This window comes from Egretta garzetta, unplaced genomic scaffold (assembly GCF_000687185.1).
Source record: "Egretta garzetta isolate BGI_Z169 unplaced genomic scaffold, ASM68718v1 scaffold124, whole genome shotgun sequence".
Classification (NCBI taxonomy): Eukaryota; Metazoa; Chordata; class Aves; order Pelecaniformes; family Ardeidae; genus Egretta; species Egretta garzetta.
This window is the reverse complement of record NW_009259423.1, coordinates 304,998-328,246: the sequence shown is the minus strand read 5'-3', so window position 1 is coordinate 328,246 and position 23,249 is coordinate 304,998. Positions and strand designations below refer to the sequence as shown.

The window sequence follows — 23,249 nt, the reverse complement described above, 5'->3', positions numbered from 1 at the left end:
TATTTCTGAATGTTACCAGTTTATTAAAAGTGCTTCATTTCTAAGTCTTTTTGGTGTCCCAAACCAGGTATTTTTCTAATCAACAGTTAATTTTTCTTACTGTGAATGAAAGACCTTTGAGCTAATTCTTGAACAGTTGGCAGCAATATAAAAATCAAAGAATTTCAAATGAAAGGGGCTGGTGTTGCGTGATCTTTGAGTGAAGGTGGTACGTGTGCACTTATCCCACAAGTAGGTCCCATTGGCTTGATCAAAAGTTGATGCAAAAGCACCGCGCGTGTGAAAGCATTCACAGGACGCTTTTGTGGGTAGTAAGTAACAAACAGATCATTTCTGGATATGCAAAGACGTAATAAAGAACTAATAGTTTATTTGGGGCGAAAAAATATGGATAAGCTTGACTGATAATGCAGTTTTAAAACACTGCTGCTGTTCAGAGTTACACCAGAGCAAAAGTACAGTGTTAGCTGGTGCAGGTTTTGTCTTTTTTGCATCTGCAATGTGTTTGGTTTTCTAGAATTCTGAACACAAGCAATCTAACAGCAGTGCACATATTTTAGGAACAGCACCTATTTTTCTTAGTTTCAGAAAAGCTTCGTAATACAAGGAAGGTGTCAGCTAATTCTGAAGTGAATGAAGCTGTAGACTTAACTGGCGTAACACATTTCATTTTGTAAATCAAAACGTTTAAGCTATGGTGTGCCATCCGATGATGTTTGTACTTAGGACTGGATTCAGCAGCGCATTTGAACACCTATGTAACTGCAAGCATGTGAATAAACCCATTGAACTCAGTTATTCATCTGCTTAAAGTTGTGCATGTGTTCCAACGCTTTTGCTGGGCTGTGACTTAGAGGGGAGTGGGAGGATTCTCTTTTCTACCTGTTTATCTTTGTAACAGTTTATGCAAGCAGGTTATGTCTGTAGGTTTCTTTTTTTGTTTTTAAGGAGAACTTATTGTAGTTTTCAAAGTACCTTGTATTCTAAAGAAAATTTAGAGCCCTCTTTTAGGCATCCTTGTTCTGCATACAACTTGATTAATATTAAATTTTAAACTTGTATTTAATAAAACATAGACTCAGTTTTGTCTGAAAATGTATTACAATTTATTTCTGCCATTTTTGTGTAAAATTTACAGAAACAGTGTTACATCGTGCGCTCCAAAGGTAATGTCTCATTCCTCTAAGGCTGTGTCCTTTCCTTTTCTTCTTTCTGTTTTTATCTATCTTGTTTTTCTGATCATATTGTTATGTGCATTGAGTCCTTTGTTAGGACTGAGGTTCTCGGGGGGGGTGGGCGATAACATGCTTTTATCAAAAAGATGCTTTTTTTTCTTCAGCAGTATCTTAAACCAATTTACTTTAAACTTGAGTCAAGAAAGGTATTTGCCCTTCTGTAAATAACTTGGATAATAGTATATATTATAAGGCAGATTTTGAATGTTTTAAATTATGAGAGTTCTGCATAGAAGAGTTTTAATAAAATACTATTTTGGGGGAGGAACTCATCATGGCTCTAGGTTTCTATAGTGCAAGGGCAGTAAGTAGGTTTTCTCCTGGCTAAGTTTTGAAACCAAAGGAATTGTTCAAGGATTGAAAGGCAGAACATAGGCAGAAAACATCGAAGTGGTCTTCTAAAGTGCACGTTTGCAGAAACGAGGACAAAATGTCATGTTATAACCCTAACACTGAGATGAGAAAACTTTCAAAAGCACAATGAGGAGCTGGGTTTCTGCTTCCCATAGGAAGTCCGTTAAGTCACCTCACTCCTTGTTATGCATCTGAAAAGTTTTCTTTTTGGATGACTCTTTTCCTTGTGTTTTCAATTCGTGAGCAAGTAAATGAGAAAAATCCTTGCAGTTATTTTTATCTATCAAATTGCCAGTGTAATGGAAGAAACCTCTACATGGGTTTTAATGTAAAACTCTCCCTTTCTTTGCTCATTGAGAACTAGTCTAAAGAAAGTATGTGCTTAGGTAATTTGCTCAATTGGTCTTCAAGTGCTGCTGCTGCTGCATGGCAGGAGCACATTACTACAGCATTCATATCAAGTGTGTTTGAACCTGTTGCTGTTTCTAGCTAATTTGAAGCACTAAGTCTTGTTTATTATTGGTTTCCTTGAAGTAACCCACTTCTATTTTTTCACTACTTTAAATCAGCTTTTTAATTAAGCCCGCTTAAAATGTTTGCTTAACAGCAGGTTGTTAATGCAGTTAACTTTTGCTTAAAGAACTTCAACAGCTGTAAGAGTTTTTCTGTTTGTAGCAATATGCTGTATTAGCAAGGGAAAAACAAAGAACACCCCCTACTATTGAGAACTTAAATGTTGCCTTAATAGCATTTCTTTCCCTGTGTCAAACCAAAGAAGTTTTCTGTGTTACTTAGTATTACAGAAGTGAAAGGTCTGGCTGGCCTTTGGAGCTTAACAAAAAATCAAGAGTGTAAACACTCCTGATTCACAGTTCCATCTTCTGGCATGCGTTTCAGCACTGCAGTGTTTTGTGACCTAATAGTTCAAAAGTTGAGCGAAGAGATATGCTTAAAAAGTACCATTTTATTACAGCAGTGAAAAACTGACTTCATTGTACCACATCGGTGTTACTGTAAATTTAGAAAAAGCATCTGTCATTGATTATTTATTTTGAGAGAGGGAAGTTTGTTCAAAGAAAGCTAGAAAGGCAAAATAGTGCCTGGGGAGGAGAGAGGAAGAATGTTTTCAAATATTAAAGTAACTTGAAATGCAAATTATCTTGACTTCTATTTTTTTTTTTCTCCCCCAATATATAAGCACATCCTGATGTTCTTTACTGAATTTGTCTGCATAGCAAGGTTCCCTGCGTGACATTAAATGCAGGCTTACTTGTAGAAGTAATTTTCTTTCCTTTTTGGAAAAGGATGTAGGGAGATACTAGGTCATAGCATTATCATTGAAAAGGTGAATCTTAAAATATAATTAGATATGCACAGCCTTGAATATTCCAATTTGAAGTCAACCCAGAAATTTGGCATAACTCCAAATGCATTTTAGGATAGGGTACGAAATGTAATGCGGTTGCATTTCTCCTTCAGGCTAGAAACAGCTAAACCTGGGAAGCTGGAAAAAAAAAAAATAGGGAGGAAGTCTGCATTTATCGCAGAATAAACTGTAGGGTAGCATATAATGTCTGCTTGCATTGCGCTGCTGTTGCTTTGGGGAAGCCTGTGAGCTTATGAGCTGAAGTGCTGTAGTCTCGATGGTTAAAGATAGAAGTCTTGCTTTGTATTCCGAGTCATGAGGCCAACCCAGGAAGAAAGTAGCAGGGCGGGGGAAAAAAAAGGCAAAGAATCTATCACATATGATAACTCTCTTCTTTTTTTAAATAAACTGACTTTAAAGTGGACTTGTAATGTAAGAACCTAACAATTTCAGAAACATTTAAGTTCCATTAGTTAGCCAGTATTTATTGCCAAATTGTATCTTCTCTGTGATTAAAGATGTTAGTGAGTTATATTTCAATGTGTATTTAAAGACACTTATTTGAAGGTTGTTTATTGCATGCATAAAATGATACTTGGTACAACTTTCAAGTATGCACAGTTAGTGAAACTTCAAACAAATTTCATGTAAAAGTTTAAAAAAAGCCTCTGTATAATCTGTAAAGTTTTTTTTAATTCCATGTATGTAACTGGATTTTTTCACTATTTTTTTGTCTTACCTTCACCTCTTTTTTTTTTTTTTTCTGTGCCATTCTGCTCTTTTACTTCATCTGAATCCCTGATTATTTTTTTTTACCATCTTACCATCTTGCTGTTTGTCAAACAGAACAACAAAGCCTGCTCCTCATCTCGATGGGTAAGAATCCTTTATAGTTTCTCCAATGGTGGCTAAAATTTGAAGGTTCTAAGTCTTCGTGTGTTATATTGGAAGTATAGACAACAATGGGGAAACATATTCTTAATCTGTGAAAGATTATACAGTAAAACAAGATGAAATACAAAAGTTTCAGTTCTATAAAAATTTCAAGTTGCAACTTATTTCCTAAAGCTGGTCAAAAACTTGGAAGGTTTTTAAAATCCTAACATTCATTTCTTTAAAACTGGTTGCTGCCCTTAGTCCATAAATCAGTGAGTTGAAATGTCAAGTTTAACATATTTGGGTAGTACTCTCTTTTTTGTGGCATGTTTTTACCCCCAAAGTATATTAGTTCCTGGAAGTATAAGCTATGGGGCAAATGGAAGACGGACAGAGGAATGTGGTATGGTAGAACAAAACTGGGGATTCCTTAATTATAATTGTCCCTGCAGTGCCAGTGGAAACTTGAATGCTGAGTTTGTATAGACCTCTAAATGCTGCTTCTCTGGGGAAAACTGCACTATGTCTTCTTTATTTATGGACTCTCGATCTCTCTATTGCCAGAATTTCAAAAACAGGCATGCAGATTAGAAATGATGATCTGTTTGCTCTGCCCATGTAGAAGAGAGTAGAATGACATCGAGTAATTCAGTTAAGAACCGGAATGGGCCTCTGTTCCATGTTGCATGAAATCTTAGCGTTGTTGTAAATGTGAAAGTAATAATCTGAAGTTTAGTACATTTTAAGAGCCAGATGATGACAGTGAAGCCAAATGTTTCTATCTCAGAATGACTTTAAATCTGAAATTCATTGGAAAATAATTACAGCAATATATAAATATTTCTATTTTCCAAATATTTTATTTTTGCAGCGTACATGTTGTCTTTGGACTGGTTATTTCTGGTTTTGAAGTAATAGAACAAATAGAAAATCTGAAAACTGATACTGCAAGTAGGCCCTATGCAGATGTACGAGTTATTGACTGTGGGGTGCTTGTTACAAAATCAGCAAAAGATGGTAAGCATATGTATACCTGAAGTGAATTGAACATTGACATTGTTTTCAGACAGAATAAAAATTAGGCCAATGTCTAGAAATCAATACAGTGAATCTCTAGAATCTTAATTCTTATAAGCCTTTAAAACATAAAGCTTGGTGTAGGTGAGGAAGGCACAGCAAGGGAAAAGTGTTTCTGACCTAAACCTTTGTGACTTGCAAAGCGTATGCCTGCTTCCCGTTCTCCTTAATTAATGTTTAAGGTTAATGCGACGTACTCAAAAAGTAATTAGAGCTTATTTTTTCTGAGTTTGAAGGAGACACAAACATAAGCTTTTCTTGAAGTTGAATTTTGTGCAGTTCCCAAAGGTTTATTTTAAGATCATGTAATGTTACTATATACAGTGTACGTAGTCAATGTAATTTTCCTTTTCATGAGAATTCATAGGAAATAAATGATCTAAAATATATGTGTAGACAGTTGCTATAGAGTAGTGGAGTGTTAGGAGTTTGAGTTTTCTGCTCCACTTCTGACTTTCCTTGAGGATAATTTGGTTATGTCCTTTAGAGAAAGTCAAGAGGATAGATAATGTAAAAGTAGGAGGATGCAGAAAGGAGACAGTGACAAAGTTTTAGAAATAAGAAATACACAACTGAGCCTGAGACTTAACTCTTTCTGAAACTTTGTTTTGTAACCTGTGCATGGCTTTCTAAGGAAATGAATTTTTTTTTACTGTGAGTGGTCTTTGCTTATCTGTGTATTCTATTCTAACCCAAAGGTGTGAATTCAGTGTTATAACCTAAAATACATTTTCAAAGGAAAAAAGGGGGGGAACCCTCCTTCTTAAAGTTGTACTTATTTCTCAGCCTTCCTTTAGATTAGCTTGGCACACGTTAACGTTCAACTTCAGTTATAAAATTACTGTGTATGACTTAGGAATGGTTTGGCTTTGCATTGATATGTCATCATATATGGCATAAGGTGTGCATGGAAGTTCTTACAGTTCAATTCATACCAACTGCAGAATTTTTTTTACAGCTGTCTTTGCTGGAAAATATTTGTATCATTTTATGGATATGGGTTTAGACTGGACACAATTATGTGACTTTTTATTGTACTTTAAAGTTCATAGTTTATGCACAGAGTTCCTTGGAGCAGTATGTGTGTGTATTTATGCGTATATGAAACTGTATATTGTGTGCTGTGTATGTATACACAGTTAAAAATACATGCAAATGAACACACTGTAAATTTAAAATGTTTTAAGCTTTGGAAAAGAAGAAGAAAGTGTGTTCTGAATCTGATGCTTCAGACTCCTCCTCCAGTGCATCAAGCTCTTCAGAAACTTCATCTGAAAGTGAAGCTGAAAATGAAAGAAGCAGAAGAAGAAAGCGTAAAAGAAGAACTAAAACCAAACAATCAAGAAAACGAAGAAAGGAAGAGAGGAAGAAAGAGGATCCAAGATGCAAGCGAATCTCAAGCCAAAGACGGTGACTAGTCTCTTAAATTTAAGAATTTCAGAGAAATCTGAGAAATTCTACTTTTTTTTTCATTAAGTACTCAAGCAATGAATATGAAGGTGCTTTTATTCTATAAATTTGGATTTTGGTTAACTTTTACAAACAAACAAAACCAACCAAACAAAAAAGCTGAGCTTGTTGGGTAGGTTTTTCTGTGGAAATGTAAGGTCTTTGTAGATAGAAGCTAGAGGGACTTTGAAATAAGCCTCAGCATGTTAAAGTATATAGGACTCGCTATGCCTGTGTTATAGGGAGACATTAGGCAAATAAGAGATCTTTATATTTTATTTCAAAAATATTTCATGACAAACAGCAAATTAAAAGCAAGATTGTTTGCTGTACAGTTTGCTGTACATTCTTTCCAATAACAGTGCACCATCCTTCCTTTAGGATAAAATGAGTTATTAATGAACTAAGTTTTGGTTATTAAGCCATCTTAAGGCTCGGTGCATCACATGGGCTTTTTTTTTTTTTTTTGGAATTTGCTTTGAAAAGTGGCATTTTTATCAGTTGACAGTTAATTTTGATTTATCAACTTATTTTTCCCTATAGCAGCCTTTCTGACAAGAGTGATATAACAGAAAAAGCAGTCGATGTTAGCACAAAGAGGGACAAACCTGTGGTACGTCCTGAAGAAATTCCCCCAGTGCCTGAAAACAGATTTCTGCTAAGAAGAGATGTGCCTGTTGTCAGTGTAGAACCTGAACCGTAAGAAACATTGAGCTTTCTTATTACGTTGACTTGATGGAAACTACGCATAAAATTTTCCTGCTAATGTTGTATTACTAGTACTGATAGCAAATGATTGCTGTAGTGTCAGAATTTCTAAATAAGGTGATGTAATTGTCTTTTTTTACAGTTTTCCTTGTAATATTCCTGACAACCTGTGTCAGGGTTTTTCAGTGTAATCTAGCGGGGGAATGTTTTGAAGCTGTGCCAGGGCAGGTTTAGGCTAGACATTAGAAAAAACTTCTTCACAGAAGGGGTTGTCAGGCTCTGGAAGGGGCTGCCCAGGGAGGTGGTCGAGTCCCCATCCCTGGAGGTATTTAAAAGAAGGAGAGATGAGGTGCTTAGGGACAGGGTTTAGTGGTGGGATGGCAGGGTTAGGTTAAAGGTTGGACTCGATGATCTTAAAGGTCTTTTCCAACCAAAGTGATTTTATGATTCTAGTGAGTTAGTTTAATTGGTCCTTAAGGCTCATGCATGTTGCAACCTTAAATTCAATTACAACGATGCAGAAAAATGAGTGTCTAATTCCAGAAAAAATTTTGCAATGTAAACCACAGCAAATATTTGACTGCGAGGGAAACTTGGGATTGGGAGAGGTAATTTTTCATCTTTCTTAGACTGAAGAAGAAACTTTGGTTCAAAATCTGTCAACCAGAATTTTATGACCCATCTATGTTTTTAAGAAGAAGGGTAAATACTCTTCTTTTGATACAAAGTAAGTCATGACTTCACAGGTTATTTTCAATTTGTGTTTTGCATCTCTACTAAATTGCAGTTAGGTTCTGTTTCAATGAAATTTCTTTGCTTTTGGGCTCAGTTGAGCTAATATATTACACTGCCAGGTATCTCCAAAATCAATTTGTTTTGGTTTTTTTGTTTTTAAATTTTGGTTAATTGTATAATGTCCTGTAAGCCTTTTCTTGAACCGTTATTTTACTCTCATTTCCAAAGCCTTAGTAACTACTACTTTTGAGGAAATTACACAAACTGCAAAAAAAGAGTGCTGCATTACCACTTCTTGCTTAGGCAAGAAGCAAAGCTTTAGAACCTGTGCACTATCATGAATGGCCATTCCCTACGCGCAGACATTGTGGTGAAACTCCTGAGATGCTGAAACTATTCTGTCCATGTTGTCTTCATGATTTGTCCACCAAACACAAGTTAACCTCTTCAGAAAAGCCACGCACCACTTTAATGGAGGACTTTTCAAGTTCATTGTTAGTGTTTATTTACACATAGAGAGGTCAGATAGGCTACGCATTTGGTTGAAAACAGGCATATGTTGATTTGCCTTTCTTTGCAGAACTGTGCGTGGCTTGCTTTATTTCTTGGTGAATTCACTGAGTTCTCAGTTCTGCCATCTCAAAACAAATGAATGAGATTAGTATTTTGCATGATTAACTTAAAAACAGTTTATTTTGGGGGGTTTGCCATGTAAGCTCACATTTTATTAATTTATGTAGGAAGCTTCTTGATGCTACGCCAGTTCTGACTGACCAGAAACCATCAGTCTCTAAATCTGGACGAAAAATTAAAGGAAGAGGCACGATAGTATGTGACAATTCTTCTTTTTTCTTTCATCTTACCCAGAGTATCTTCTCTGACCTTGAGCTTTGAATTTCCTTGAACGCTTTGTATGACACCTTTAACTGTTGTTGACATGTTGTAGATTCTGGCTTAGAAGGTTGAAATATTGCTGTCAGGTAGTTATTTTATAATGCTTTTTTTCCCCATCCTTGTTAACGTCTTTTTACCTAAAGATTGTTTGGGGAAACAAATGCCTGCTCCTCAACTACAAGAAATCTTCAAATGTTAGAATGAAATTATTTCTTCTTAAAGACTGGAATGAATTCAGCCAGATTCATCCCACACAAGCCACAAGATCGAAAGTAATGAGAAGTGACAAGAGTTTTTACTGTTCTCAACTCACTGAATTTCCTTGCTGTGTCTGTTAAGCCTTAGGACTGTAACACATAAGAGTAGACAAAGCTGTTCTACAGTGTTCTAAGCGTATACAGCTCTTTCTGATGTACATTGCTTGTCTTCCCAAGTTCTGGTATTTGCATCTTCTGATGACTGGGCATACTTTTCTGAGAAACAACAGTTCTGTTGGCAACTTCGGCAGAATCACATTGATCTGCCTTTTGACATTTTAAGTCAACCTTTTGTTTCCTTTTTTTTTTTTTTTTTTTAGCTACGTAATGTAGTTCATCAAATTTTGTCATCTGTCCTGGCTGAGATCAAGTCTAGGTAACTTCATAGATGACGCTGCATGGGCAAGAAGTTACTTTTTTGCAGTGCTGGTACTGAAGTATTTTTACAGGTGCACAGACTCAGTCCATTTTATTTTTCTTTTTCTCCCTTCCTCTGAAGACTGCCACTGTTTATGCAGATTTCACTTCTTCAAGTCTCTGGTATCCTGAAGAGTTTTGCTTTTGCATTAGTGCCATCATACTCAAGCAAAATTTTTTTTCTCTCTTTAATAATAACCCACAATACAGGGTCCAAAATGCTCCACAGCTACACTTGTTTTTCAGGCAGTAGAAGAAGGAGAAAGTAAGAAAAGCTTTCGTAACCCTGCATTTGATACTGGTGTATTTCAAATTGTAGCACACCAGAATTGAGCATATTCTTCCCCTTTAGAAGGTTTTTCTGGATCAATTTAGCAGGTGATGTTTGGGTAACCATAAACCAATCCAAGGCTTGGACCTGCCAAATTTTTGTGCAAATGGAAGTCCTCCAAAAAAAAAAAAAGTGTGTATGTAGAGAGATCAGTATCTGTTTAGCTGAAGACACTTTTCATTATAATGGTCTTAACTGAGACTCCTCTGAGCGTGATTTTCTTATGTGATAGCCACTGGATTTGAGAAGTACTTTTCTACTGATCCCTGTGATGCAATTATTTTAAGCCACAAAACTAACGTCTTAGATAGTCCTAGCAAGGAACAAGGTACTGTAGTGTTTGGGCCTCGCCTGAGAACCAAGCCTTATTTGCCAGCCTTGACATTAAATCTGATAGCTGTTCTTGATGCATCTGACAGCTTTCATTTGTATTTGACACTTGTGATACCCACTAAAGAAAGCCTTTGAAATGGAATGTTTTGAAATATTTATGTAAATAAAGACTGCAGGAAAAATAGCATAAAGCTGAGTGGAATTAGCTTTTACGAGGCATTTGGGTGTCTGTGTCTTGGTTTCTGTAGTTTTGGCAGCCTCTTGGCAAAATTAAAAATGAAAATGAATAATACCAGAAATAATTTGGGGCTAGCAATTAGTTGGAGAAATGCATTTTTCTGCCATCTCCAACAGTCTGATTAGCAACAGTTCCTACCCAGGGTGAACACGTTTGATGTTTTCAAGATACGCATTTGTAGTTTTGAATCCTCTTAGGTTCTGAGAGACTCCTGAGTACAATATGAGAGAATTAGGGAGGTCCGTGAAACCTTCGTCGCCTATTCTGTGCCATTCATCTGTAAAAGTGGGGGTTTTTTTAGTAATCATTGCTTCAGCTCAAAGGATAGGAACCTCCAAATCTTCATGGCAGGTTATCTTTATTTTTTTACATAAACAGGACGCCTTCGAGCATTCTGCCTGTAATTAACTGAATAAACCGATAGATGCATCTTTCTGGTTTCATTCTGGGGAGTAATATTTTATTTTTTTCACATATTGCATGCTTTTATAAGTGGCTCAAAATAATTGAGTAAACTCCAGATGTTTGTCTTTTTTGAGTCAAGGAGCATCTAATTTCCTCACAGGATTTACCTAAGTGTGTATCCAACTGGGTAATGGAAAATAATGAGTTAGCAATATTAGAGTTTTTTCTCTGCTGCACAAGTAGCTCTTATTGCCTACTTAAATGCTGCGCCTAAGCATAATTTTTAAGTGTGAAGCTTCATTACGCTTTTGTGAAAGATTATTTTTATTTATTTATTTTCTGCTTGGAAGGTGTCTTAAACTGGATTCCCATTTCTGAAGGGGTGAACAGCAGTAACTTTTGAAATGGGGCTTGTCTTTACCCATATAAGCAGTTAGGTGTCTGCAAACTGAAGTGAAGCGTCTGTGCTTTACTATCCTGAAAAAAAAACATTGGTTATCTGAAGTAATTGTGTTATTTCAGAAGGTATGATGTAAAGGGAATCCGTGACCTTTTTCTCAATTCTTCCTTTTATGTTTTGGAAAAGTGGCTTAGCTGGCCCCTCTCAAGCTTTGAGAAATGTTCTCAGACTAGGAAAAAAGTTAGCTGTGTAATCCTGTCTCACATGTGGTATATAAGCATGCCAAAAGTGGGTATTTTTGGCAGGAAATCTAGAATTTGCGTCATCTTCGTGGACTTTGTATGGATAATGTTGTCTGGCTTGTGCTATGAAGATGCATGCAAAATCTGTGTAAGAGTCACAGTATATTTTCTATATTATCCAGTCTCTTTTAAAGAAAAATAGATTCTACATCTATCTATCTATCTTTGTTTTCATAGCGATATCACACCCCACCTCGATCACGATCGTGTTCTGAATCCGATGATGATGAGAGCAGTGAGACCCCTCCTCACTGGAAAGAGGAAATGCAGAGATTACGAACGTATAGACCACCTAGTGGAGAAAAGTGGAGTAAAGGCGATAAGTAAGATCCTTACTTCAAATTTAAAATGTCTTGGTTTTTTTGCACAAGCTTTAATAAATTGTGTAGATGTACCATGTCATTCATGTTTGAATAGAAAAATGTAAATATCTTTGTGGTCAACACATTCCGTTTACATTCCAAAAATTAGAAGTGGAAAACTTTCTTAAAACATTTCTGCTTTGCTAATGTGACACCAGATGAACACATGCTGAAAAGTATCAGAAGAGTTGTTTCTGATGGGGCCATCTTGTATACTTATTTAAGAAGTAATTAATTGAGCTCTCCAGTTTCCTGTTGCTTTCCATAGAGCTAGTCGTGTCAGATTTCCTTTAGCCTCAAACTTGGTTATGTGGTTTCTTTGGATATCAAGTAAGGCAATCGAATCCACCAATCCTATATTGTTTTAATTACATGTTCTTTCTGCAGTTACAAACTCTGCGATGGAAGCCAGCTCCAGAATTTCTGATTGCTTGATACTAAATATGAGCTTGTATCAAATTACAATAGATAAACCCTAAAAGCAAAACTGAAGAATGTTTTATGTATAATTATTATTGAATAATTGCAAATGTTTATAAGTCTTTTTATATATTGAGTACATTCAGTTTATTGATACATTGCAGTGTACCAGCTAAAAGAATACTAAATGAGATGAAGTTTTTAAATTCGTATTTAAACGTGTTTTCTGAATCCAGTAGTTGTAGTGTTAGCTGTAACTACCCAAAGTCCTATGGACTTAACATTAAACATTAAATCTCTTTACACAGGTTCTACAGTATGCAAAAATTGCTGATGTTGGCTAATTAACTTCTTAGAGAGAAGTAGCTCTCTTGATAGTGGTGTAATTCCACACCTTAAAATGAGTGAACGAGCTCATTCAAAACACAGTTGTCTGTTAATAAAGAGGGACGGGGGTTTTTAAACTTCATTAGTTGACTTGGAGGAGGGGAAAATACTTAGTTTAGATTTTTTAAAAATATTTTCTACTTAGTGGTGTCTTGTTTGCTTGTTTGTTTTTAAGGTTGAGTGATCCATGTACAAGCAGATGGGATGAGAGGAGTGCATCCCGGAGATCAAGATCTTGGTCACATAATGGTTATTCTGATCTAAGCACTGTGAGATATTCCAGCCATCACAAAAAGCACAGAAAAGAGAAAAAGAAGGTGAAACACAAAAAGAAATCTAAAAAGCAGAAGCATTTCAAGAAGCACAAGCAAACAAAAAAAAAGAAAACGTCAGCCTCATCAGATGTAGAATCCTCTCATTCCTTCCTCAGGAGAACAAAATCATCTTGTGATCGTGAGAGGAAATCTCGTTCTTCATCATCGTCTTCTAGGCATTCGTCCAGAAGAGACTGGTCTAAATCTGATAAGGAAGACCAGAGTTCATCAACTTTATCAAGCAGAGGGAGTCGATCATACTACAGGTCCAGATCCAGATCCAGGTCAAAATCAAGATCTTACTCCCGAAGAAGTTCTAGATCAAGATCAGCCTCTAAGTCATCGCGTTCTCGAAGTAGGTCAAGGTCAAGTTCTAACCCTAGGCATCAAAAGACAGTTTCCAATTCTCCACGAAATATTTCAACACGATTAAATGAAAGTAAGTTGAATAAGACAGCCGAGCCTGTAAGAGCAGTTATACTCCCGAGTGATAAAGTTGTCGTACCACCAGTTGTCCCAGAAACCCTCCCTGTTATACCCTTAAGTGATAGCCCACCGCCTTCAAGGTGGAAGCCTGGGCAGAAACCGTGGAAGCCATCTTACGAGCGAATTCAGGAAATGAAAGCCAAAACAACCCATTTAATACCCACACCAACCAATTACAATTTAGTAGTTGTTAAAGAGGCTAACACTTCTTCCTCATACCATAAGCGACAAAGGAGTTCAGATAGCGATCGAAGCGGTTATTCCAAATATCACAGTGACAGAAGCTCAGATAGTTGGCTAAGATCAAGAAGCAGGTCCTCTCGAAGTAGGTCGTACTCAAGATCTTACACGAGATCTAGAAGTCCATCTAGCTCTAGGACAAAATCTCGTTCTTCTGGCAGATCGCCATCACTGAGTAAATACCGCAGCGACAGGTCAGGTTATAGCGAGTCGACATCTTATTATTCCCTTAGTGATGACGATAGACACAGAAACAAAAGAAAATCTGCATCAACTGATCAAAATGCTCGGTCTCTTAAACTGAGGCAAGAAACGAGCTCTGAAAGTACTCTCCCTTATAAGTGTACAAAAGACTACGATGAGTCTTCTCAAGGCTTGAAAGAGAGCGACAGTTTATCATCTTCAGACTTCTCTACTGACAGCGAGCGTTCTGCCAGAACGAAAGTAGCCCAAGAAAAAGAAGGACGTTTTCAATTAGAAGGAGATACTCAGAAACAGGATAAAAATAGCGTAAGTTCTGAGAGAGGGGAGGAGAAATCCAAGTGTGAGCGGGATTCTGATCATGCGAAAAAGAAAGCAGCTAAGGAGAAATCCTCTGAGCAGCCTAGAGGTGGTGCAAAAACTAAACGAAAGTCCTATTCAGGTAGTAAGTGGGACTCCGAGTCAAATTCCGAAAGAGGAGAGGCAAGGCATAATAGGGGAGATTCCAGACCCTCCTCGAGTAAAGAAGAAGGAGAGGCCACATCAGGATCTGATACAGAGCTTAGCGTTACCAAAAGGATAAAAAAACAACCAAATTCTTCAGAAGGCTTTCTGGATTCTGATTGTACATGGAAGACAAGCAAGCAGTTGTCGTCTTCTGAATCGGACAGTTCCTGTTCTAGCTCAACAAACATCAGAGGAAAGTCAAAAAAACACAAACATGGATCAAAAAAACCTCTTAAAAAATCACATTCCAAAAAAGCAAAAGAAAAATCCAAAGGGAAAAAGGAGAAGAAACACAAAGTTCAGAAAAGAAAAGAAATGTTTCATTGGCAGCCCCCCCTGGAGTTTGGTGAAGAAGATGATGATGAGATAAATGAAAAGCTGGTTACCAAGGACGATAAAAAGGAAAAGCAGCTTACCAGGGACATAAAGGATAAAACCCAAGTTTATGAAAAGGATGAAATAGCCAAAGATAAAATGGGAAATGGTGAAAAGTCTTGTGCGGATGCAAACCTTTTGGGTAAAAACACTACATGTGATGCCTCACCAGGTCACGGTAACCTTAATAAAGATAGCATTGAAACAAATGCTTCAACCAGGATTTTAAACTCAGGAATAAATATGACCGCTTGCAAGAATGAGATTAAAGAAGCTGAAGAAAGTAACCAGAACGGATTGGAAGACGTTATTCAGACAGATGACAACATGGAGATTTGTACCCCGGATCGTAACTCGCCAGGGAAGGTTGATGTGGACATTTTGTCTCCTGTCATTCTCACTGCTAAACCTCAGGCTTTAAGTGCTAGTACAAACAAAGATTTACAGGTTGAGACCCCTGAACAAGATGCTGTCAAACTAGGAAACAATATTCCAGACTTCATTAATATTAAAGAAGAAAAAGAAACGGGAAAGCAAGAAAATAACTCTGTCCCTGTGTCTAGTGCTAAAGACTGTAGTTTAAAAAGTGAAATTACTGAAAACACGCAAAGCAATGTGATAGATAATAAATGGAAGCCTTTGCAAGGTGTTGGTAATTTACAGCCAGCAACAATTAGTACTGCCACGGAAGTTAAGAACGTAGCTTCAGCACCGGAGCCTAAACCAGCAGGTTTAAGAATTGAAATAAAAGCTAAAAATAAAGTAAGGCCTGGATCTCTGTTTGATGAAGTTAGAAAAACAGCACGGCTAAATCGGAGGCCAAGGAACCAAGAAAGTTCTAGTGAGGAAGAATCTCCAAGTAGAGATGACAATAGCCCTTCCAGGAGTATCAGTAGGTCACGAAGTAAATCCGAATCTAAATCCAGACACAGAACAAGGTCCATATCTTACAGTCACTCCAGAAGTCGATCCCGAAGTTCTACATACTCATACAGGTAAGAAGTTTGTGCTATTCCCGCAGCCTACCGTCTTAACGTGAAAGTTCTGCTATTTTCAAGGCGTGTTTCTTTTAAACAATGTGTCGTTTAGCAAGTATGGAATAAATATTTAGGTACAGAATAAACATTTAGCTTAAAAGATTAAGCTTTATATTGCTTTTGGTTCCTGTTTTCTGCTGCCCTTTTCTTCAGTTACATTCTATTTTGTGCTTTTCAAAGTTGTTCATTGGTTGTAGGTCAAGAAGCTATACAAGAAGCCGAAGCAGAGGGTGGTATAGTAGAGATCGGTCAAGAAGTCGAAGTAGTTCTTACCACAGTTACAAGAGTCGTAGGTAAGTTTCTCTGAGTGGAGCTAGTGTTGGGATGTGTTACAAAAGCAGTTAATTAGGCACAGCCGTCCGATGCGTCAGCCTGAGCAAGTTGGAAATGTGCTTAGCTATGCATACTTGCAGTCTGAAGTATCTACTTGAAATATGCAAGTTAGGAAATTTTGAAATCTGACTATTCTGTTACTGAAAAATAATTCTCTTTAATGTTTCATAGTATGGATGAGGAATTCTGAGCAAAGCGGATTCCTCTCCTCTTGTTTCCCCCTCTCCCCCGGCTCTCTTCAGCGCCTCTTTCTGATTAACCTAAAATATCTCCGTGTTTTTGTTTTTGTCAGTCGAACCTATAGTAGAAGTAGATCCAGAAGCAGTTCTTACGGCCATCACAGTCGATCCAGGTATGGATTATAGTTTTATACAAACTCTGCAATAAACGTACTTACTATAAAAATACCTTGGTATAAGAACACACCCTTATCTATGGTACTTAAAAGTATAATATCATGATAGCAACTTGAATTAAAGCAAAATCAACATAAGACACTTTTAAAAGCTGAAAATAACCAAATCATCCTGGCATCGCAGTTATAGGGGATGATATGAGATAAGGAATAGTGAACACATTTCCCTTTATTGTTAGAATAAAATTGAGTTATAAATGGAATCACTTTGTTGCTTGTTTTCAGAAGTATTGGCAAACAAGATTTTTACTGCGTCTACAACTTGTAGAGAAAACACAAAAAGTTTTTAAATGCTTAGTAAGTCTTTTCTAGATAATAAATTCGAGATTTTCACTGTTGTTTAGAAGATATTTGTTCTTCTATTTAAACTTTTATGAAATGTATAATGATTCTGTTTGCCACATCCTTCAAAAGTAATTTCTATATAGCCACTCATCTGTATATAAATGTCTTTAAAACATTCATTTAAAATAAACAGCATTTTAGAGAAGAAATTGTAAATTTATGATTACTTTCTTTTCCCTTTAAAGTAGGTCATACACGTACGATAGTTACTATAGCAGAAGTCGAAGTAGAAGTAAAAGGAGTGACAGCTATCGAAGATCTAGAAGTTATGATAGGCGATCCAGGTATGGTGTTGCTAGCATGACTTTGCCTGTTTATGCAAAATAATTTGATAAATGCTTACGACATTCATGAAGGCTAATGTTTGGAGGTTTTTTCCCCAGGCATAAGAAATGCATTGTTACCAAACGTAATAATCAAAACCAATTAAAATCAGAGCAAGAGTGTGAGTGAGGAAGTCAGAATTCCTGACGTGCTAAATTTGAGGATGGGGAAGAAACTAGGATGAGAAAGATTTGAGAAGGCTCCGGTTCTTTGGATGTATGCATTCAAAATAAGCACGTTTGGGTTTTTTTAATAATTCTAAATGTTTCTTAAAAACTACAGCGAACTAGCTCTCAAGATTGAAATCAAGTGCCCTGTTAGGGATTAAAAGCTACCTGGTATGCAAAGAATTCCACTGCATGGTAAATTCTTTTTGGTTAGACTGCAAAAGTGGATTTAAAAAAAAAAAATCTGGAAAGAAAATTAAAAATTGCAGTGCTATCCCGAATTAATTTTTAACTTCCTAGAACATCTTTTGAAAGAACATTTTACCTGCAACTCCAGTGTGCTTCTGGTGAATTTAGGATAAATTTTATTCTACTCAGTCCAGGGGAATTGTATAGGTGTAAGCGAGCACATTGCACAAAGATCAGAAGTGGAACGGGATATGTATGTTTAGTGAGCATCAGTGATGGTTTGTTTTGTACATTCTGGTATGTCCCCTATTAGGCAGTGGTAAATCAGGCAGATCTATAAGACTGCTGTAAATTTTCATCCTCTGCTGTCCTGCAGACTCATTTTTTTTCACAACTTTGTACCAGCTCTGTAATGGACTTTGCTCTCACCCATTTCCCCGCCTAGTTCTGACAGCAAGACAACTTTCATCTTGCGTTTGAGGGGGAATTAATGAGATTAACAAAGAGTGTGGAAATAGACTTACAAAATCATCGGTTTAGGATGTTGGGAAGCTTCAGAGAAACAATGTTGGATTAGGATATGCTCATCTTTCATTTAGAAAGCTTTTCTTACAGGCACAAGGCTAGAAAATCTCCAATGAAAGTTTATTCTGTGTAATTTGAAGATGTCCTGTGGCTTGTCTGAAACCATCTGGACTCTGTCTTGACGTTTGGCCAGGTGCTGAGCTTGGAATTCTTCTGGATAAGCCAAAACATTTTAATCTACAACTTCCATTCTGCAGACACTCAGACACTCCTCTTGTTGTTATGGGGCCTAATTCTTAAGACCCTTCTTTGAATGAAAAACTGCAATATATAAAGCAAGGATTTGTGAAATTATTTTAGTTGAGCAACACTTGCAATATGAAACTGTATCTGTTAGAATACACTTCTCAGTCAGCTATGAGCATTTACAAAGCCAGTTATTTTTGATGATTTCTTAGCTGTACAAGAGAAAGCAAGAGATTTTGTAGCTACAAGCTCAGTTTGGCTTGAGTTACACAGGGGTTTCATCGTGTAAAGTTAATGATTGTTTTAATTTTGAGTGTCCCTTAATGAATACTTCAGTTATATGAAATACGTTCCTGTAAAAGACTTCTTGCGTATTTTCTCCTTGCCTTGTGTCTGTCTGTCCTGACAATTTTTTAAGATAATGCAGTTTTGAATTTGAAGCTTCGAAATACAATTTTGAGGCATTTTAATCTTTTCTTTGTAGATCTTACGGCTCTGACAGTGAAAGTGATCGCAGTTACTCGAACAACCGAAGCCCCAGTGAAAGCAGCAGATACAGCTGAAAACGTTTCTTTGACGATGGAAACTGTATTTAGTAATTTTTTTCAGTGTTATGTTCAAAAGAAAAAAACCTGTTTTGACAGTGTCACAAGTGAAGTTGAAGGGCGTTTCCTGAGTTAGCTGAAACTTTACCATTTAACAGTGAACTCACTTGACTGTGTACTTACGGAGAGGAGTACTGAGCTCAACTCAACTGAGGGTTTTTTTTCGGTTTTTTTTTAAATGTGAAATGCTACTTTTACAAAATGGGGGGGAAGAAAAAAAAAGTTTTATTTCCTTGAGTTGGGTTTTCCAAGCCATGAACGACACTTCGGTGAATTTGTTGCCACCGCTTTTCTGGGTGCAGCAATCAGTACTGTCTTCAAGTCTGTTTATAAACATACAGGACTTTCTGCCTGTTATTATGAAATATATGCTAGCAACTATAAAACTGTGAAGAAAACTTCTTACAAAGGCTGCCATTTCTAGTTTATTAAAATGCTTTTTTTTTTTTTTTTAAATGCTGGAAGATGGGTTCCATGCTGTCTTGTTGATTATTGCATTATATACCGTATATACCCAACAGCTAGGTGATGAAAACAAAGACTGCCACTCTGTCTTAATCCTTCCTGTACTGCGCTGTTACGGAAGTCGGCACAACGGGAACCGTCAAACTGACAAGCAGTGAGCAAATGTGGGATGGATGAGTTTTGATCTTAATATCCAACTTGTCTAAACTTCTGCGTTTAAAAGTGAATTTTGTGATGAACAGCGATGTTCTTAAAGAGTCTAAAAAAAAAAAAGTGTTTCTGAACACTTTTGAATGCCATTTCAATTCCTATTACAGTGCTTGGCATACTTCGACGCGTTTTGAAGCGGAACGTTGTAAACTGCTGGGTAGATCATGAATTTGGTCAAAACACTTTTTAAAAAAACTTGCATGGTGATGATTTTTTGAGAAAACAAAACGTAATGGTTCCTTTATAAAAACATCTGTAGATGTATCCCATTTGCCAGAGGGAATATCGGATATTGATATTGCAGATAGTGAACTATGTATTGTTAAGGCGATACGACTATGAAAGTACTGGTATGCCTGGTAAAAAGCATGGATAATACTTTCAAAGTAAAGTTTAATACCAAAAATTACTCCATGTTACAGGTAAATGGCTTGCAAAAAACCCCATAGATTTAAGCTTAAGAGCATTGAGTAATTTTTGCAATATTCTGATTGAGGTGATTTAAAACAATTTGTAAAGTTTTTCAGCATTTAGAAAGTTGTGTAGTAAGAAACAGTTTTTTAATGGCATAATGTAACCTGGAAAGTGGGGTCTGTAGTGAAAAAACAGACTAACATACCTTTATTAGAGCTAATGAGTACTGTTGTATTACAATAGTTTTCATTACTGACTTTCTGTAATATCTTCAGATGCTTTCATTTTCTCAAATGTTTTCAAATATTGAAAATGATTTTTATTTTTTTTTTAAGATCTCATCAGGACCCAGCAGCTTTGAAAATTAAAAGTGGTAATTTCTTGCTTAGACGTCAGTTCACACTGTCTCTTTGAATTAAGCTATCCAAAATTAGCTTTCATTCGGTACCCTTCTGAAACATGAAAAAAAAGTTCAAAGTGGAGTTTGAAGACTGTAACGATGCCCTCCATTTCGGTCTGTGAACAGCTGAGTAAGGCATTTGTGTGCAGGTTCCTAAAACTGAACTTCTCCCTTAGGTTTTTCACTTCCTAGAAGAACCCAAAATTCTGGACTTGCGCCCTTCCTACTCTTGTAGTTCAAGGAAAAAGCGTGCACACTTTATCCTTTCCAATCGATATTTTGTAAGCTGCTTACGCTCTTTAACATTAAGTACATTTATTACCCAAGTCCATATACGTTTGCAGACATGTTTCTAACAGTAGCAGCCATTTCAGGAGTCCTGGACAAATACTTCATTGCTAAGTCAAGGTCATGTCTGTTGCGGTTTCATAGTTTTAAGTACAAATGTAACTTGGTTTTTCCCTTCCTGAGAAAATAGAACTAGTGGGGTAGTGGTGTAACAAAATATACAACTATAAATATTGCCATTCAGCACTTATTAGAGGAAAAAATTGCTCCAGAATCGGACCCTGTCATATTTCAGGTCTGAGCTGACTTTTTATTTTTAAGGCCAGGAAAAGGTAATAGAAATAAGGTTGATCAATTAATTGTAGTTGTCCAAAATTACTGCAATGTCACTAATGTCTGTTTCCTATCTTGAATTAAAGCTTTATAAAAAAATTCCATCTGGTAGATGGTTGGGGGGGGGGAGTATTTTTACTTAGTGAAGTCTGTTAAATTGTGCTTCGGATAGAAAATGTACCCCTGAGCTGGTTTTCTAATGTTGGTCTATGTTTTTGCAATTTTGTTATTCAAAAGTAGTTTGCTGTTTGTAAAATAAACTTTTGTACATATCTGCAAATGCTGTTTTCTCTACATCTGGAAAAATTCCGTTGCTGCTGGAGGGAAACAAGCAGGAAAATTAAAAATATACTTCAATTTCTGTATCCGCTTTTGTCCATCGCAGGACTACAGACAAGTTGCCTTTCCTTTTCCTGACCTACTTAGGGAATGATTCCTCAGCAAGGCTCTGTACCGGGTTTACATAATAGTTGTTGGAGGAACAAATATTTTGAAATTTCCAAGTGATTTGAGGTCTCACCATTTCCTCAAGATATATAAAAGGTTCCTATCCTTTGTGCGAGGATGCACTTACCAGATCTACACGGAAATCTCTCAACGGGCCGAGTTCAACTACTTTTGCTAAATATTCTTTCCCAAATACACATTCCCACGTCGTTTCCGTAAGCATATTGGAAATGTGGTACTAGTTCAAGTCAGCAGATGTAATGGCTCAGCAGACTAATCCATTAGTCTTTTAGGCTTTCTGTTCCAGAAAAACTGGATTTCATTAAAAAATACGGGCTCTGTCCTAATTTAAAGGCTAATTGCTGTGGTCTGAGGTAAAAAGGACAAGTGGAAGTGTTCCCTTGTTGTTCGATTTAGTCTGTAGCGTGATCCGGTTAACCTGGTGTTTCCCAAATTTCAGAGCACTGCCTTTGAGGAGGAGGCACAAGAAATCCTGGGCAGGAAAAGTAGAAACTCCAGGGATTGATCTAATAGTGATGAAAGAGGTAAAAAAAATAGGTAATGTAAGGTAGGGGAAGGGTGGTCTTGCACGGTAGTGTGAAACCAGTCTCTGTCTTCCTCGTTAAAGAGAGCTAGTCGAGGACCTTGCTTTCTAATGCATAACGTTGCTTTTTTGTGCTTAAAAAGCCATATTCTCTGCAGAAGTTGAACATGGGGATCACGGGGCTGCTCTCAGGTGCTGTGGACCTGCTGCCGTCGAGGTCAAGCCACCATCACCTTGAGGAGGCTGGAGCACGCAGTGTTAAATATAGAGTGGCTGACATGTATGTATCATGGTATGTATCGCTCATTAGTGACGTTTTTCTATTCAGTCTTAACTCCTGTAATCTAGTAAAATTATGATTCAAGCATAAGTGGTTTCATAAAAAAAAAGGGGGGGGGGGGGATTTTAAATAAGGTCAGGTCTGAACGTCTTCGGTTGTTTTGGCCATCAATCATCCCTTATGTAGTACACAAACATTGCTGCGGTGTCGCTCTGCGGTACCAGGCATTCTCTCTCCAGTTGCAGGTGGGTGACTTAACTTACCTAGCAAAAGGCAAGCTGAAATGACCCATCTGGCTGTCAAACCGCTGGTTCCTAAAAAGAATATATTTCCAGAGCACCGGCGTAAATGCACTTTTCCTACGATACCGACGTGCAGAGAGGTTTCCTTCCTACTCTCTCGCTTTTAAACAAGGGCTATTTGCGTCCTCGCGCTCGAGGGCAAGAAGCGTTTAAAGTGTTCTTTCAGGAGATCACCCAAGTATCTGACAGTGTATTAAATTTCTGTCGATGGCTTTGTGTGGTTCGTGACGATCATGCTTACAGTTTGGAGGGGAACGCGGTATTTAGATGACCTTGAGCTGCACCCTGGAATCCATCTGGTGTAATTTCCGAACTGAACGCTGCCTGGGATTTAAATCATGAGAAGATAAAGCTTTGCATGCTCCACCCCTACTTAACATCCATATAAATGATTTATTTTTTTTTTTTTAATATGGTTGGGAAACTAATGATTTTCCACTTGGTTTTAAAACGCTGTAGTTGCTTAACTGTGGTAAGTTAAAACTGTTTAAAAATTATACAAACAATTAAAGGGACCCAGTCTTGAATTTGATAACGTCCATGTAATCCCTCTGAAGTAGATAGGATTGCACGCGTGAAATCAGACAGTCCCTGGCAGTTCTGGTTTCTTTCGTAATGAGGGTAATATTTCAGACTCACAGCGGATGCACAAAAGAGGGAGTGGGCATCAATTTGGTATCTATTAATTGATATTTCCGCTGTGATGTCTGT

At 37.0% G+C, this 23,249-nt stretch overlaps 1 protein-coding gene across 4 annotated transcripts in view; it reads left to right on the top strand.

Annotated features, from left to right (window-relative positions):
• Positions 1-21,016, top strand: part of NKTR (natural killer cell triggering receptor) — a 29,742-nt gene extending 8,726 nt beyond the window's left edge. Inside the window, exons 1-12 of one of the 4 annotated variants that reach the window (XM_035892518.1) lie at positions 1,148-1,166; positions 3,802-3,831; positions 4,703-4,848; positions 6,096-6,318; positions 6,901-7,056; positions 8,541-8,628; positions 11,555-11,700; positions 12,722-15,664; positions 15,904-15,999; positions 16,332-16,391; positions 16,985-17,083; positions 18,735-21,016. In XM_035892518.1, the coding sequence (XP_035748411.1) occupies positions 11,642-11,700; positions 12,722-15,664; positions 15,904-15,999; positions 16,332-16,391; positions 16,985-17,083; positions 18,735-18,813 (3,336 nt within the window). In that variant the 5' untranslated portion in view covers positions 1,148-1,166; positions 3,802-3,831; positions 4,703-4,848; ... (2 more) ...; positions 8,541-8,628; positions 11,555-11,641 and the 3' untranslated portion in view covers positions 18,814-21,016. Of the gene's footprint in view, positions 1-1,147; positions 1,167-3,801; positions 3,832-4,702; positions 4,849-6,095; positions 6,319-6,900; positions 7,057-8,540; positions 8,629-11,554; positions 11,701-12,721; positions 15,665-15,903; positions 16,000-16,331; positions 16,392-16,984; positions 17,084-18,734 lie in introns of those variants that run through there. The other 3 variants (XM_035892516.1, XM_035892517.1, XM_035892519.1) reach the window with 3 other exon arrangements.
• Positions 21,017-23,249: the final 2,233 nt, after the last annotated feature.